Genomic DNA, 16,119 nt, shown 5'->3' with positions numbered 1-16,119 from the left:
GTTAACACTTAAAATAAAATTGGAAAAGATGTGTAATTTAACCATGGCATTTCTCTACAAATGGTTTTTTTTGGGGGGGGGGGGGGGGGGGTAATAGATGGAGGTCGAAGGCAAATGTAAATGCAAAACAAAACAAAAAACACCTGCAAAATGTCATCTCTATAATATTTGTGTTCTTTGTGCCAAGATTGCAGTTTTCCTCATATCAGATTTGAAATACTATTGAACTCAGTGTTTTGATTATCACTTCTTCAAAAACCATGTCAGAAAAGACATTCATTCAAAAGAGGGAATGTCAAAACAATGTTGAACAAAGAAAGTCCAGCGACAACAACAAACTGCATTATTTCAGGAAAATTAAAACGTACATCAAAATAATTTGATTTTAGGGCTGCAACATTTAATCGACAGTAATCGATAATGAAATGAAAATCATCGAGAAGGTAATTATCGATTAGTCGCGCCTGCAGGCCCACCGTGAACTGAACATTTCCACCAGTTGCGTCAAATGCAGCGCTTAATAAGGCATTTCTATGGACAAAATGACTAAAAAATGGTGGAGGAAACAGAATGAGCTGCTGCTGGAAAGGTACGGGACCCCTGAATTCTTTATTTTACTTCAAGCTAATGCTTTAGCTTAATGTTTAACATGGCTTGCCCTGTCAGACTGTCGACATATATGCGCGTGCTGTTTAATCAAGGGGGTAATCTAGCGCTCGGAAAGCGTTCCACCCCTAGGGGCGGCCATTGCTAACCAAGCCATCACCTGCTGTTAGCATCCCATTGACTCCCATTCATTTTTGAGTCACTTTGACAGTGAATAACTTTACATCTGAGACGTTTAAAGACTCCATTTGTCCATTGTTTATTACTAAAGAAACACGACAATGTATAAAAGGCTCCATTACCTTGTATCTTACACTATCGCCCCGCAGAAGCTGTTTTTGTAAAAATAGGCTAATGATTGCGTCATAACCAACGCGACCCTGTCGCACAGTTGAGAAATTACCGTATAGACCTGAGGAGACGCTCGCAGGCAATCTTTTACTGTCTATGAGACAGTCGGGGGGACGTGGAGACATGTCCTGGAGACTAGTCTGATAAAGTCAAGGGAGAAGAATGGGGAGAAGCCCATAGTGAGCCAAAAGCAACGGGAGAAAATATTTAAACAACGTGATTCAGATTTCGCTTTCCACATCTACTAGAAGACTCACAGCTGTCAGACAGGAGGCTCACGTCACATCTACGTCGTCAAGCTCAGTCTGAGCCTGCGCAGTTCGCTCAGCCATCAGGAAGTGAGTGCCCCTAGGTTGACTTCATTCTTTCGCCGTAGACGTCAATGGGAACGCTCCGTCCATTTCTTTTACTGTCTATGTGTTTAATGTGGTAGATAGCAACGTTTCCTCGGCGCAAAACTTAAATTTTACGGTTATATCCTTATCTGTAAGTGGTGTTACAAAATCGAAAGTCTTAAACTAAAGTACGGTAATTGTTAGGCTAACGTACTTTACTGAATGAGAGCAGTCGAGCACATGCAGAAAATAATTCATATATCCAGCGCACAAATATGAATTTAGGTGAATATCTTTCGTTGGACGTTAATAGGTTCAAAAGGTAAAACTTATTTCAAGTATTTTATGAGCTTGGTAACTTTAAAGTGATAACAGTGTGTAATTGAGTACAAATGTAGGCTAGGCCTACTGTATTGAATAAGTTGTCCCCAGTGAATGTGTTCCTCCTCTTCTGTTAGCTACTGAGTTTGTGTTTTTATTTTCTTAATTATCTTTATTATTATCTTCGTTTTTTAATGTAGTGATTTAAACTATGGGATTTATAGCCCTTTTGCATAGCATCAATATAGATATAGTCGCTATAGGCATTTTCATAGCATTCACATTAGTTTGAACGACGGCTATGTGGAATATTGTGTTTCCTAAATAGTAATTAAAAATGCCTTTTTTAATCAATTGATCAAATAAATAATCGTTATGATTATCAAAATAGTCGTTAGTTGCAGCCCTATTAGATTTAATATAATATTAGTTGCTATGGTGATTAATTGGTACATGCAAATTAGCTGATATTCGGATGAAAGAACAATCATAAAAAAATGGTTTATTTTTAAAATTGATGTTGCATTACATTCATTTAATTAGTAGAGAATTGGAAATTAGTTTTCAGTCAGTTATAGTTGTGGCAACACACATGTCACGGAATAACACATCATCTCACAATCCTTGTTTTTGTGTGTTTGTGTTTGTGTAATCAGTCACTCCCTTTGGAAGAGAACCCTACAGTCTGTATAGTGTGTGTATGTGTGATGTTGAGAAGGTACTGTGTCGGTAGAGATATGCTAACATGCCTGCTTCGTTGTGCCGGTGATGCTGTTCTTTGAGTCTGAATGAATAGAGCTTGTGTCTTTGCTGCGAGAAACATGTCAGTCAGCCCTGTCTCCCTGACCTATACCACCCCTCACTAAACCTCTCGCAGAGTCACACTTCTCCACATTCTCAAACACAAATCCAGCGAATAATAAGGAAGCACTGATCTTGTGACCTCTCCTTCTAACCAGTTTTCACGTTTTTCTTGAGTCTTTCTTCCGAACTGAATATGCAATGGAGTCAGACTATATTCCAGTCCGATTTGAACCACCTCAGCAAAGCAGCACAGGCTCTACCAGAGATAAAAGTGTAGGTTTTACCATGCAATGTTTTGCTTGAGGAGCCTCTATCCACGACCCTGTACTGACCTTAGATCAACACATAAACTGAATCGTGAAGGCCACTCCTGAATCACAGTGTGCACTTGTGGTGGCCTTGAGACTCCTGTAGATCAGAGGGCGGTGGCCTCCTCTTGGCGGTTTGTGAATGCATTTATAAAGGTGCCCTCATTACCGTCACCCCAAGTTTATTGTATCTGTGATTCTGGCCACTTCTTTTCATAAACCATAGAGGGCATGTTTTCTAATTTGCTTATAGTTTAAAGAAGGGTCTGAGCACTAACATTTCTCTCTATTTTCATTTAACCTGCTTCTGTATTTTCTTTTCAATGCAACACATGTATAATATTTATTTAAATATGAATATAAATTACATAGATTTATAACTCGAATAGTCGAATTTATAAATCGAGAGTCGAGAACCGAATAGTTTACAATAAACAGTATCCTCCCGTGACCCAGTAATAGACTTTTGTCCATTGTAGTGGACGTTATATTTTAGTGAATTTCTCTGACATTATAGACATCACAGTTCTAAGTCTAAGCACATTCGGGGCTTTGCACATATACCAAATGTTTGTTTCACCAGGATGACAACAACTTATTGGTCTTTAAAAACTACTGACATTAAAGGTGCCCTAGAATGATTTGAAACAATATGTTAAATTGTTCTCTGATATCTACATAGAGGGTATGTGGCTTATTTAAAGGGTTACTTCAGCGATTAGCATATGGCTTTGTATCAGTAGAAACTAGGGATGGGACGATACACTTAAACTCACGATACGATACACCTCGATATGCCAGGGTTACGATACGATACGTCACGATACGATATCAAATTTTATTTTTATTTTTTTCAAATCTGTGATTTTTTTTACCACCAAAGTAATGTACTTAAACGAAAGGTAGGATTTTTCTATTTTTTTGCATTTTGGTTCTATGTTGTTTAAAAAAAAGAAGAATTTTTAGAAGTCCGCGACCACATCTTAAACAGGGGTGCCAATAATTGTGGAGGGCACTATAGGGCTGTCAATCGATTAAAATATTGAATCGCAATTAACTGCATGATTGACATGAGTTAACTCGATTTTAAATCACACCTTTTTAGCAATTGTAAATGTATCTTAAATTAAGTTTAAATTAAGTTTTTAATACTCTAATCAACTTGGGTATGGACAAATATGCATGCTTTATGGAAATGTACATTTATTATTAGTGAAACCATACTTATTCAATAATAATCAATACAGTATGAAGACTAGACATATCAAAGGTCATAGATATGTTTATCTAAGAAATTGTTCTCTTAAGCCTAAACTTAAAAATAATGAGTAAGTAACTGTTAGTGATTTCTCTCATTTTAAGAATATAAAGGGAGTTTTTACACTGGCAGTTTAATTCAGAACAGGGCAAAGTTCGTATGAAAAATTGTTAATGTGTACCAGTGAGCGAACCAGAACCACACCATACCTGGAGGAGGTCCATATTACACGAGTAGGAATATAGTGCGGCCCCTTTAAGAGATCCGCATTTCCTGTTGAACTAACTGCCGGTATTTTGCGCGTGCGCGCCGAACTGGGCCGCGATTCACGTGGACAGTGTGAAGAACACGGACTCGGGAGCGCGCTTGTTCAGGAAAGTAACCTGTGCATTCGTTTTAGCCGATTGTAATGTATTTAGTTCAATAAAACAGGTGTACTGTAAGCGGTGATGGTGTTAATGATTTACCTCAGACATGAGCTAGAGTGAGCTGCAGTGCATCGCGCTCAGACTGCAGAGAATGTGCTCAGTGAAAAAACGCCCTTTTCTTTCTGGAGTCTAATAAAAGTTAAACAGAAAATATGGTAGTTTATGTAGTCAATAACTGCATTTTTGGTTTAGAATATTAATGCTAATGTCAACCCTTTTCTTTCCCTATTAATGTTTGCTGCTGCACCCCACCCTCATTCTACGCAAATCATGCAGCAGTGCCATCTATCTTTATTTCGCGATACATTTTTTTCGACCTCGATGCGTTTCGTCACGTTTTGTATCGCGATATTTTGTCAAACGATATTTCGTCCCATCCCTAGTAGAAACCCTGGAGTATATTCAAATGATTGTGCTTTCCCCCCTCATATCCCCCTGAGACAAGAGATTTATGCATTTTATTTCTGGAAAAATTTCTCCTATGATGCAAAATTGACGATATTTGCATCATAGGAGGAATGTTTGGCCAAAGGCTAAAGACTACAGCCAGCAGAGGGAGCCATTTCCGCATGTTTTGAATCTGCGCATGGGGGATGGGAGATTACACTCAGCTGGCAGGGAGAGCTCAGCTTGCAGCTACAGGCACTCATTTAAACGGAGCTATGGTGAGCAATGTAAGTCTTCTAACTTCTCAAATTAATTTCTATGAAAGTTAAGCTTGCAAAGGCATGAACTGAAACGCGTGCCAGACTGAACTCGCATTGTGAATGTATGCCGCGAGTGTAGTCGCGATTACCTCAGCTCTCATCACGAGACCTCATCAGCTCATTTTTTCACTCCTGCAGTTAGTGCTCAGTGCTGTGATACTCGCGCGGTGACTCACACATTATATTGAACAGACACGTTCAGTTTTTAATTGTAGTGTCTTCTCTAACTCAGTCACTGTAATCAAGTTGGTGGCTTTGGGAATGGCCTCACAGGGCAGCGAAGCATTCTGGGAATTGTAGTTTTTCATCCCCATGAGACAAAAATAATTTTTTTGTCTTTTCTCAGTCTAGAAGGCACCAAATTAAAAAATAATTTCACATTTCTACTACATTGATGACCCAGTTTAAATACAGATTCATCTTCCCAGTGATGAAGTACCCCTTTAAGGGAAAAAAATGTCCAGATACAGTTTTACAGGTCCATTTACAACCCTATAAATTGTCCCTTGGATGTAATGCTCTGTTTTTGCCTTATTTGGAAGGGTCATGAATATTAATTCTGAGCTCTGCTCTGACTGGCTTATTTTAGCAAAGCGGCTTGTGAGTCCTGACCATCCTGACAGAACACAGACCGACTAAATTAAACTTTAAGGAAAACATCTCAAATGGAGATTGGAAAAATGCAGCTTACTTGTTTTTGGTGTTTTCAGATCATTCGCAAGCGAGAAAGAGCTCACCTTCGTGCAGTTGCCAGACTTCAGGAATTAAATCCCCCAAACAGAGCTTTTCTGTGAAAAGAGACCCCTTATACTCTCCGGTTTTTACCTAAACATTTCCAATCTGGCAACCATATGCACGCGAGCTCTCTCGCGCGCACGGACGATCTGAAAACATCAAACAAGTAAGCTGCATTTTATCAATCTCCATTTGAGATGTTCTGCTTAAAGTGTGTCTTTCAGCCTACATTTTAGACTTGTCTTTTTTCATCAACGATATTGCATGTTTATATAACGTTAGTCACAATGAAGGCTAACGTTACGCAGTGAATGTGATGTAGCCTAATCTGAAATACAAATAGGCAAAAACATCATAGGAAACACCATACTTCAGTTCTAAAAATATAAATATATAACTTATATTTTTACAAAATGAATAGCATTGTCAAATGACTGGCGTTTTATATTATATGGTGGAAAAGGTGATGTTTGCTAGAAGGATCGAGTGAACGATCTAAGCAAAGTATCTACGGTTGTATTTTGTAATACAAAAAAATATTACCCTTTGTCATTAGACACACTATTTAGTTTTGTATGGTACTTGGTGTTTCCTGTTGTTACTGTACTAGCATCTTGCATCATCTAGACAATGCTGTCTCTCTAAGAAACTTTCAACTTAATCAGAAATTGTTTAAAAAGTCAATAAGTGGATAAATCGCTACTTACTGCTTGCAGGAATATAGTTGCCACTTTCTTCAGTTTAAGACGCTGAGCGAAGCTGGATTGAAATGGGCCGAACAAACGAACAATCTTGAAATAAATTGTTGTGGTATAGGATTATAAACATCAACCATAACTGTTGACATTTTTTTAATATGTGGGAACGTTAGAAAAGTCCTCAGGTCTCCTGAACAGCCTGGAACATGAAGTGTGTCCATGCGAGCAGTTTGTTTACCTGAAGATTCGCTCCATGTCCGCCTGAATGAACATGTTTGGACAGATGCAAATGTTGGGGGCATGCATAGATATGATCCCCAACGCTTGCGTCACAGTTGGGTTTATGTTGAGAAGCACTTGAATATGCTAATGAATATGCTAATTAGATGCAGTGTATAGATGCATTGTATTACACCTATTGCATAAAGTAAATGCATTCCATAATGTCTTTCATAACATAGTTCAGAATCATCTTTAAATAAAGTTTGTTTTAAAAAAAATCCTGAAACCTAAAAATTGATTGGTAAATAAAAAATAAATCCCTTTGTCATTTTATTAAATTTTTTAAACAATCTCTGGTGTCAACTACAGAGGACATATCACAACATATGAATGAAATATAATTTTTCAAAAAAAAAAAAAAAATGTTTCTTATGCTCTAAACTGTGTAATGACATGGAAAAAATATCAAAACAATTTTTTTTCTGGGTCCCAGGGTGTCATAATTTACCCATCCTCATCTTTTCAATGAATCAGTTGAATTAGTTCACAAAACTGAGTAACGAGTTATGTAAGATAATTTTTTTCAAGCAATGCATTACTTTTGAATTTACAACAAAATATCAGTTACTTTGTTTTCCCATTTATTGACTGACACCTCTCGTACCCCCCATCATTTTGAAAGAAATCATAAACCGTAAAAAAAGAGATGAATGACGCGCCTTCACTCTCTTCCACTGATGAAAAGGGAAGCCGGCAATGTCCCAATATGGAACAGACATCTTGCGCTGATTTGGGACTTGAGTCTGCGCAGTAGTAAACGTGGGACCCGAGTCTGTGCAGTAGAGAGCAGGAAGTAGCACCGCAATGTTAAAACTCTAGCCACATTCTGGCAGTATCTGTTAGTTTAGTGCAGAACAACTCATTATGTTGGTGTGAAATAAACAGTAATGGAAATGAAAAAATTAGAGTTGAAGATCCAATCTTCTCCTGAAATTCCCAAAAAATGTCCGTTGTCGGCTCAGTGACTACTTCACTCAGAGAATCTGTCAATCTCAGCTGTCAATCAAGATGTCACACCCCCGTGTTTAAGCATTAAAAAAAATAACTAAAACAAAACATATTTAAAAATTGAACACTTGAACTTTAAAAAAAAATTTGAAGTGTAATTTGATTGTTTAATTTGTGGCATCACGAAGAGGGCGGGGTTTAAGACCTATACTGGGACCAACCACCTGGGGGCAATCAAAGCTTTGGCTTCACTTTTCAAGACTTGTGTGGCATACTTGAGAGAAATCAGGAGTAATGGTGCGTTTACACCAGATGTGAATGAACCGTTAAGCACAAGCGATTTACATGTAAACTCAATGCAAAGGCACTAATAGACATTCTGCGGTGCTATTCGCGTGAATGAGGCGGCCACCAATCAGAAGCTTGCTCTAGTAGTGACAACAATGAGGACAAAATCATATGTGGATACTCGGAGCTGTATGATACATCTTCGTACTTTATAGAAACTAGGGATGTCAATTTTCACAAATTCCCATGATCGATCGTTGTTTAAATTAACGATCAATTAATCGATTAATCGTTAACCATAATACTGAAATATGCTACAACAGTGGCTTATAGCCGACAGCATGTGCAATGCTGCTCAAAACGCCATGTTCGTCACCAAATTAATGAGAAGGATTTTTTTATCTAAACAAAGGGCTATGGGATTGTAAAATTAGTCAATGTTATTTATAATTTAATTAAATTACTTTATTTAATAACCAAATATAACCTGTAATAGCCTACAACAGGAAAGCCGCTTCAGATCTGTAAATTCAGAATGTGTGGACGCACTTCCAAGAACAACATGCTGAAACGTCACCTAAACCCAATTAATTCAAAACGATTTATTAAAATATTGTTTTCATTAATGTTATGTAGCCTAATGTGACAGTCCCAATCATAGTTATTATTAGTTGCGCGTTGCTGTTTGAACTGCAAAATATTACAAATTATATATCTTCACTAATGATGCGAATGCACATGTGAACTTGAATTGAGTTCCTGATATTCATATTCAGAATGGGAAACGCGCTCTTCCTGGAACAACGCTCTGAACACAGCACCTAAACCCAATGACTTTACAACCATTTATTAAAATAGTGTTCTCATTTCTGTTATGTAATATGACTGTCCCAATCATCCTTATTATGCATTGCTCTGTATGCGCTAAAGCTGAAGCCGAATGAAAACCGGTAGCCATCACTGACTGAAGCCATTTGTTAGTGCGTTTTATTTCGCTAAAAGAAACGCATCCTTTATGATTGATCACATATATAACGTTACAAAATAAATGTAATATTACAAATTACTTTAACACAATCTGAATCAGAAGTGAACTTGAACTAAGTTACATGCGCGAGTCAGAGTGCGTGACTCATGTTGTGCATGCGCTCCTCCTGGATCAACGCAATGAAACACATGGCAAATAAACCCAAATACTTAATAATCACAATGTTATATTACAATAGTGTTCTCATTAATGTTGTGTAATATGACAGTCCCAATCATAATCATTATTAGTTGTGCATTGCTGTTGGAGCTGCACGCTGAAGCTGATCACCGCCACGCTTTTACTACCGCTTGCCTCTAACGTTAATTATTAACCAAATGCATCCTTATGAGATAAATCAGCTATAGATAGGCCTGCACAAAATAAACACATTACAACAACTTACATTTGCACAAAACAAAAGTCTGCGAATGCACATGCAAACTTGCAGTCATGATGGTGTAACTCCAGCTGTAAAATAATCCCTAGTAGAACTCGGGCACGCTCGCATCATTTTTCCTCCCGTTTCGCGGTTGAGCTGCACGCACACGCATGACCCTGTTTAATCGATGATCGATAAGTCTTATGGATCAAATGTCTTATCGACAATTAATCGATCATCGATTAATCGTTGACATCCCTAATAGAAACTATGGATAAAAAGGATCTTGCTTGGAAGAAAGTGCGTGAGGACGTCGGACAATCTTTTAAGTTATGAAAAAAGCTCTTTACTCAATTTGAGCTATATATTCAGTACGTATAAATACTATAAGCTAGCTAAAGCCAGCAAATTGAGCTTATTCGCTATATTTTAAAACAATCCATGTCAGCCATTTTGCAACGAGACTGGAGCCGCCTGGCAGAAGCCACTTCCATGACGCAAATTTGCATCTGTTGTGAAATGAATGTTATGATATAATTGAGTACACTCAAAGTGTCCAACTACGCAAATTCGTGTCTGGTGTGAACGCACAGTGTGCATGAACTGGCAAACATGATGGTTATTGTTGTTCCAGACTAAATGTCTGCATGTTTACTCTCTCACTTACACAAAAACTGATTCAGTATTCCTCAAAATTAATGAAAACTGAGAAATGCAAAATAAGAATATTACGTAAACCTGCAATAATTAAATATGTTAAATATACTTTATGTATTTAATCTCACTTTATTAACCAATGTCTTGCTGCTGACCTTCCATGATCTAATTAAATCGTACGCAAAAACGGCTTTAGATTAACAAAACGGCTTTAGATAAACTGAATTATTATTGCTGAAGTAAAAATGTTGAACTTCCTATTCGTCCGCAATACATAATGGCAGCACGACTGAAAGGTTTGTTTGAGCTACGCCCTCCACTGTACACATGTGAATTTGCATTTCCTTCAGCCTGAAACTTATTTGATTTTACAGAAAGCTCAGCCCAGATGAGAAAGTACATCAAAAGTAATATAACGCATTACTTTCCATAAAAAGCAACTAAGGGGGTAACACAATATTGTAATGCATTACTTTTAAAAGTAACTTGTACCCAATCCCCAATACTGCCCTTATGGTGCTTTTGCATTCTTTTTGAGCTGAAAAGCTCCAGTCACCATGCATTTTAAGTCAGAGAATATTATTCAGACTTCATCCATTTGTCTAAATAAATCAGCAAATGATGACAGAATTACATTTTTTGATTGAACTTCCTTAACTGTCTGTATTCATGTCTTCTATTTTTCTCTTCCGCTTCCTGTTTTTTTTTCCCCTCCTGCACTCTGTATTCCTCTCTCCTCTCACCCTTTCCCTCCGCTGCCTCTTTTTCCCTCCCTTGTCTTCCCTCCCACCCTCTTTTTCTCTCGTTTTCGTGGCTTGGTAGTGATTGACACTTACAAATTACCCCGCGGTGGAGGCATTGTGTGTGACCCTTCTCTCTCTCATCTCCAGCGAGCCTGCCGTTTTGTCATCTAATTACTGTGAATCCCCGGCCTGTTCCCTGCTGCTGAATTTTTAATGGGCCTGCCTGCCAGCCGGGTTGTCCACTCCCCAAACTCAAACACCCCTAACCCCCTCCCCTTCTCCCTCTTCATCCTTCTCTCTCCTCACCTGACAGCCTGGTTCTCTCTCGTTCTCTCTCTCTGTCTTTACTTGTGTGTGTCCTCATTCAGTCTCCTCTATCAGTCTTTCTCCATCAGTCTTTCTCCATGTTATCAAGGTGTGTCCTCTCAGCCCTGGTCACCCTCTCAGCGCTGACTGAGCCGTCCACCTGACAAATCTGCCAACTTCCTGTTTCCCCTCTCTCTCTTTTTAGCTGTGATAAACAGCTAAAAGACAGATATCTATCTATCTATCTATCTATCTATCTATCTATCTATCTATCTATCTATCTATCTATCTATCTATCTATCTATCTATCTATCTATCTATCTATCTATCTATCTATCTATCTATCTATCTATCTATCTATCTATCTATCTATCTATCTATCTATCTATCTAATCTCATCTCAGTGCTGGGTATTGACACACATTTCATGATTCAGTTTGATTTTGATTCACAAGCTTCAGATTCGATGCATTTAGATTCGATATAGATTGTTTGATTATATCAGGTATAGTACATGGCAAATTTACGGGGGGGGGGGGGACTAATGCTGAAACTACATGAGAGTCAGTTTGTAATACATTACTATTATATTAAAGGTTAAAATGAACTGATTTGTATAAACACTTAAATTACACTGAAGGAATTTATAATGCTAACTTTACAATTACATAATTATATGTCTACTCTAATTTGTTTTTTGAAATATAAACATTTAAATGTTGGCTGTCAACTTGACGGATTTATTCAAACATGTATAATATATTGAATTACATTACAAAATAGAATTAAATAATATGGTGCATATATTTATCAAAATGCTCCTCTCTAGAGTTAATCTTACGTTACATTGTTTACAAGCTTTTTTTTTAACCTCTTTTCACGGGTGAAACACTAATTCCATGATTCCATGAGACATCATACGGATTTCGGTAAGATGTACTGTGTCTTTTTACACACCTTCAGATGTTTATTAATGTTTATTTCATGTTGTAACTGGTATTAAAGCGGAAGAGATGATCAGGCCACGTGCGCTTCGTGCCGCTGCTTCTCTTGAGCTGAGTGATCTGTCTCTCCAAAACGGTATTAATTTTTTGAATTTTAAAGTAACATTGACATCATTTGAAATCTGAGACTTTGTTTCTTATTAAAAGTAACAAAGCTTATTGCGATTTACTGGATGGGAGATGCGCTACAATGTTGTGTTCATTTATCAACTGAAAACATTTATCTGTCTGTCTGTCTGTCAGTCAATTATCTACCATTTTGTCTGTCTGTCTATCCATCCATCTTACAGTTTATCCCCTCACAAAAGCATACTGCATCACATCAGAAAGATTGCAGCATCAGACAGTTCTAATAAATGAAATCTAAAACTATATGCTGTATCTTACTGGAGCAGCAGGCAGCTCTTCTGTGATCTACAGTCCCAGAGTGGCTGTAGTTCTGCGGCAGATATGGGAGATGAGGAAGATGAAGCATGGTGCTCTTATTCGGCCCAGGACTTCCCGAGATCCCTTTTTTTTTTTCTCGCCCTGGAGACACCCTCACTCAGCATACAACACAGAAACCAGGACCTTGTGTGCGAAGCCAGCAAGAAGGGGGAAAAAATCTAAGAAAAATCAGAGCTCCCACAATCCCCGGCAGTGTGTCACAGGGCGCCTGGGCTGTAGCCGGCAGGAAGTCCCCTGTCGCTGGCACTAGAGTAGCTAGAAATCATCAGACCTTATCGGCCTGATACGAGAGAGAGAGAGAGTCTGCGAGAGAGAAAGAAAGAGGCAGGGGGAAAATGATGGAGGGAGAGGGAGCAGGAGGGAAGGGAGAGGAAAAGTGATTGAGAGACTGTACAGAAAGAAAGATTTATGGGGTTGGAAGGGAGTAAAGGGGAAGGGTTAGCAAAAGGGAAAGGGAAGAAAAACAGGCAGGAAACAAAATTGTGATGCATATTCATAGTCCCATGGTACAGTAAGTGAGGTGAACATCAGTGATGCACCGCCCTCTTGAACATAATATACATACAAAGGCATTTAGGAAATACATTTTGTGAACAAAAATAACGGAGGTTGATTTTTAGTGAAGTGGCTGCATGACAACACCACATCCTGAAAGACATGCTTTGAAAATCGCACAGTGTCTGAGTCATTACATTTGATAAGAAACAAACTTTTTAATGTTCTATAATCCATAAAGTTAATGAAAGTGTGTGTGGTATGAATGGAATCTCAACATACTACATCCGACACATTGTCAATGGCATGTGACTACCGGTACGTCAGTTTCACTCACAAGTCCTCTTCTGCAAGAGTCAGCAAGAGTTGGTGTACACCAAATGTTCGCTATTTTAATGTATGTTACTGAGTCTAAGATAGTTTATGGATGTATTTGTTAGTTTATGGTAATGTAATATACTTACAATAAACTTTTTGCATCTGGAAGAATTACATATAAGAAAACAGAAAGTGAGGAAAAAAGAACAGTCTAAAAAAGAAGAAAATCTAGTGCTTTAATTTTCTGTTCTCGCAATAGCCTGGACTAGTAGTAGCAATGTCCATAACACCCGTTGAATCTTTATTAAAGTCCTCAAGAAATCAAACCCCATGGCTTTTAGTATGAATATGTTAGTGTGCTCCAAAACAATGAGAAAATTAGCATTTAGAAGATATGTGTTCAAACATATAGTCTCTTCCATCCAATATGGATCAACTATTATGATGACATCAGCTTGCATTTCAGCTTCTCATCAGATTTTCTGTCGAATCAAATGCTCTCTGAAGCGTCCCGCCCCTACACTATTAATAGATGCTGAAGCTGCAGCTGAAATCGGTCACTTGTTCAAACAGTTATGGTGAATAGCACGTAATGCATAGTGCATTATGATATCGGACTATTATAGGATTCAGACAATGCAAATAGGCTTTCCATTGGGGCAAATTAAATCTCCTATCCAGAGACACGATATCGGATCATATGCGCAAATCTGCATATTGTACAGACCCATTTCAATTTATCATGTTTTAAAGCGATATCGGAAGACATCTTTAGGAGAAACGGTTAGGCAGACTGTGGATTAGAAACAGCACTGACGTGTAAAAGAGAGGTTGTGCCTTGCTCCGGCATAACTTGCACACTTTTCAAACTACATACCTCAGCATGACTGTTCACTGTTTTGCTTTAGTAACATTTTTCATATTTAATCTAAAAGGGGAATCTATTTGACTGTGGCTGTCATAAGCTGTCAAACGTGTCTTTGACGATCTCAACGGCTCTGGGCAAGCTGTGATATAAACAAAACGCTCTTGGCCATTTAAAAAAAAAAAAAAAAGGTAGCAGTTTGTCCCACCGTGTCTTCCTATTTCAGTGGAAATTATGTCCACATATTGAATAACTCTTTAGTGGGCCTTTAACAGACAGCACCATTTGCATTCCTTGTGCAGCATTTGGACCACAAACTAATAGGACAGCGAATGACACGCAGCTCATGTTTGCAACAGCATGAAAACACAGGCGACACACAACATACAGCTAGTTCCAATACACAACTAGTCTAGTTATGTTCAGAAGGTACAGGTTTTCAGCTCTAAAATTAGCTTGTCACTCTCAGGTTGTCATAACCGAACCGTGTGTGAACGCTGAATTTAACAGAACTGACAACCGTATTGTGTTGCTTTATGAAGGTGACTTATGATATTCTCGCACCTAAATTTGATTAAAATAAAATCTATCCCTGAAAATGAGCAGTAGGAATATTAAGATTTGTCTACAGAAAAGTCACTAATGAAAGGTAACTCACTGGATGTTTAAGTTATTTCAACTTAAATTATGTTAAACTGACTTTTAAAAAATGAGTTACATCTTGTATAACTAATAAAAACAAGTTTAACATTTCTTAACTTATTTTGATGAGTTAAAACAATGTAAAAACATGTTGTCATAATTTATTGAACATATAATATTTTACAGTGTGGAGAAGAGGATTAAACAAACAGCCTAAAGAGATTCAGAAGGATAAATAATTGCACTGTGGTCTGGGTGACCTGTTATGGTGGCCAATATTTCTGATTAAATTGTTATATATATAAAGCACTTCCTACGTAATGTTCAATGTGCGTTTGAGAGATAGGCGAGAGAATGTGACAGTGGCTTGGAGTCTGTTTACCCTGTTTATCAGGTCTGTGGTGGGCAATAACATCATAATGCTTCGTTTGACCGCTCTATGGCCTCCTGAAAAATAAATAACTCGCACTGCCAGGGGTGTTAGATTGAGTTCATGTTTAACGGGGCACCCTGCCCCATGGCCCCCTGGGAAAAGGGACGGGGCGTGGCTGCCAGGCGCAGAGCGAGCTCATTACTGTGTCACGGGTGAGGAGAAATATTGGCCTCGTAAATGACTGAATGAGAGTGAGAAAGTAGGATGGAGAGGTATCGGACATGGAGTGATAGAGAGAGAAAAGGAAAGGAGGGAGGAGGGAAGCAGAGGGGAAACAAATGACTTAGCCTGGAGAGATAGCAGTCAATCAATCATCTTTAAACAAAAGCAGTGCTGCCCCAGAGAGCATTTAAGAAGTGCTTATTTAATTAAAAGTCCTTCTCTCCATATTTATGGCCATCCACCTTCAAATATTAACCTTTTGGGCTGGGACGGGTCCTTACGAGGGAAAGGGGGGTTGCAGAGGGGTCCTTTAACTGCCTATTCACAATAGATTTGGATGTTTTGTCAGCTCTGTTGTAGACTGATGTGTAACTGAGTGTTGAGATGGCTGTCCGGGGACATATTGACTTGATTAAACATAGCTATGTTTATATGTTTTTTTGTTGATGTATCATGCTTATATGTTTTTTATTAATGTATTATGTTTATATGTTTTTTGTTTATGTTTTATTTTAGTTCTCATTAGCTATTTGTTATATTTAAGACGCTTTTTTTTTTTTTTGGCCAGT

The 16,119-nt window shown here is 38.1% G+C and overlaps 1 protein-coding gene across 2 annotated transcripts in view; it reads left to right on the top strand.

The window, feature by feature from the left end:
- The first annotated feature begins 444 nt into the window (after positions 1 to 444).
- The window catches only part of lhx5 (LIM homeobox 5), a 95,453-nt gene continuing 79,778 nt past the window's right edge, over positions 445 to 16,119 (top strand). Inside the window, exon 1 of one of the 2 annotated variants that reach the window (XM_067424572.1) lies at positions 445 to 589. Coding sequence is in view for 1 of the 2 variants with exons in the window: in XM_067424573.1 (XP_067280674.1) it covers positions 534 to 589 (56 nt within the window). In the remaining variant the exon portion in view is untranslated. The remainder of the gene's footprint in view (positions 590 to 16,119) is intronic. The other variant, XM_067424573.1, reaches the window with a different exon arrangement.

This window comes from Pseudorasbora parva, chromosome 18 (genome assembly GCF_024679245.1).
Source record: "Pseudorasbora parva isolate DD20220531a chromosome 18, ASM2467924v1, whole genome shotgun sequence".
In the NCBI taxonomy this organism is placed as follows: Eukaryota; Metazoa; Chordata; class Actinopteri; order Cypriniformes; family Gobionidae; genus Pseudorasbora; species Pseudorasbora parva.
The sequence above is the reverse complement of the archived record's forward strand: the minus strand, read 5'-3'. Positions and strand labels throughout refer to the sequence as shown.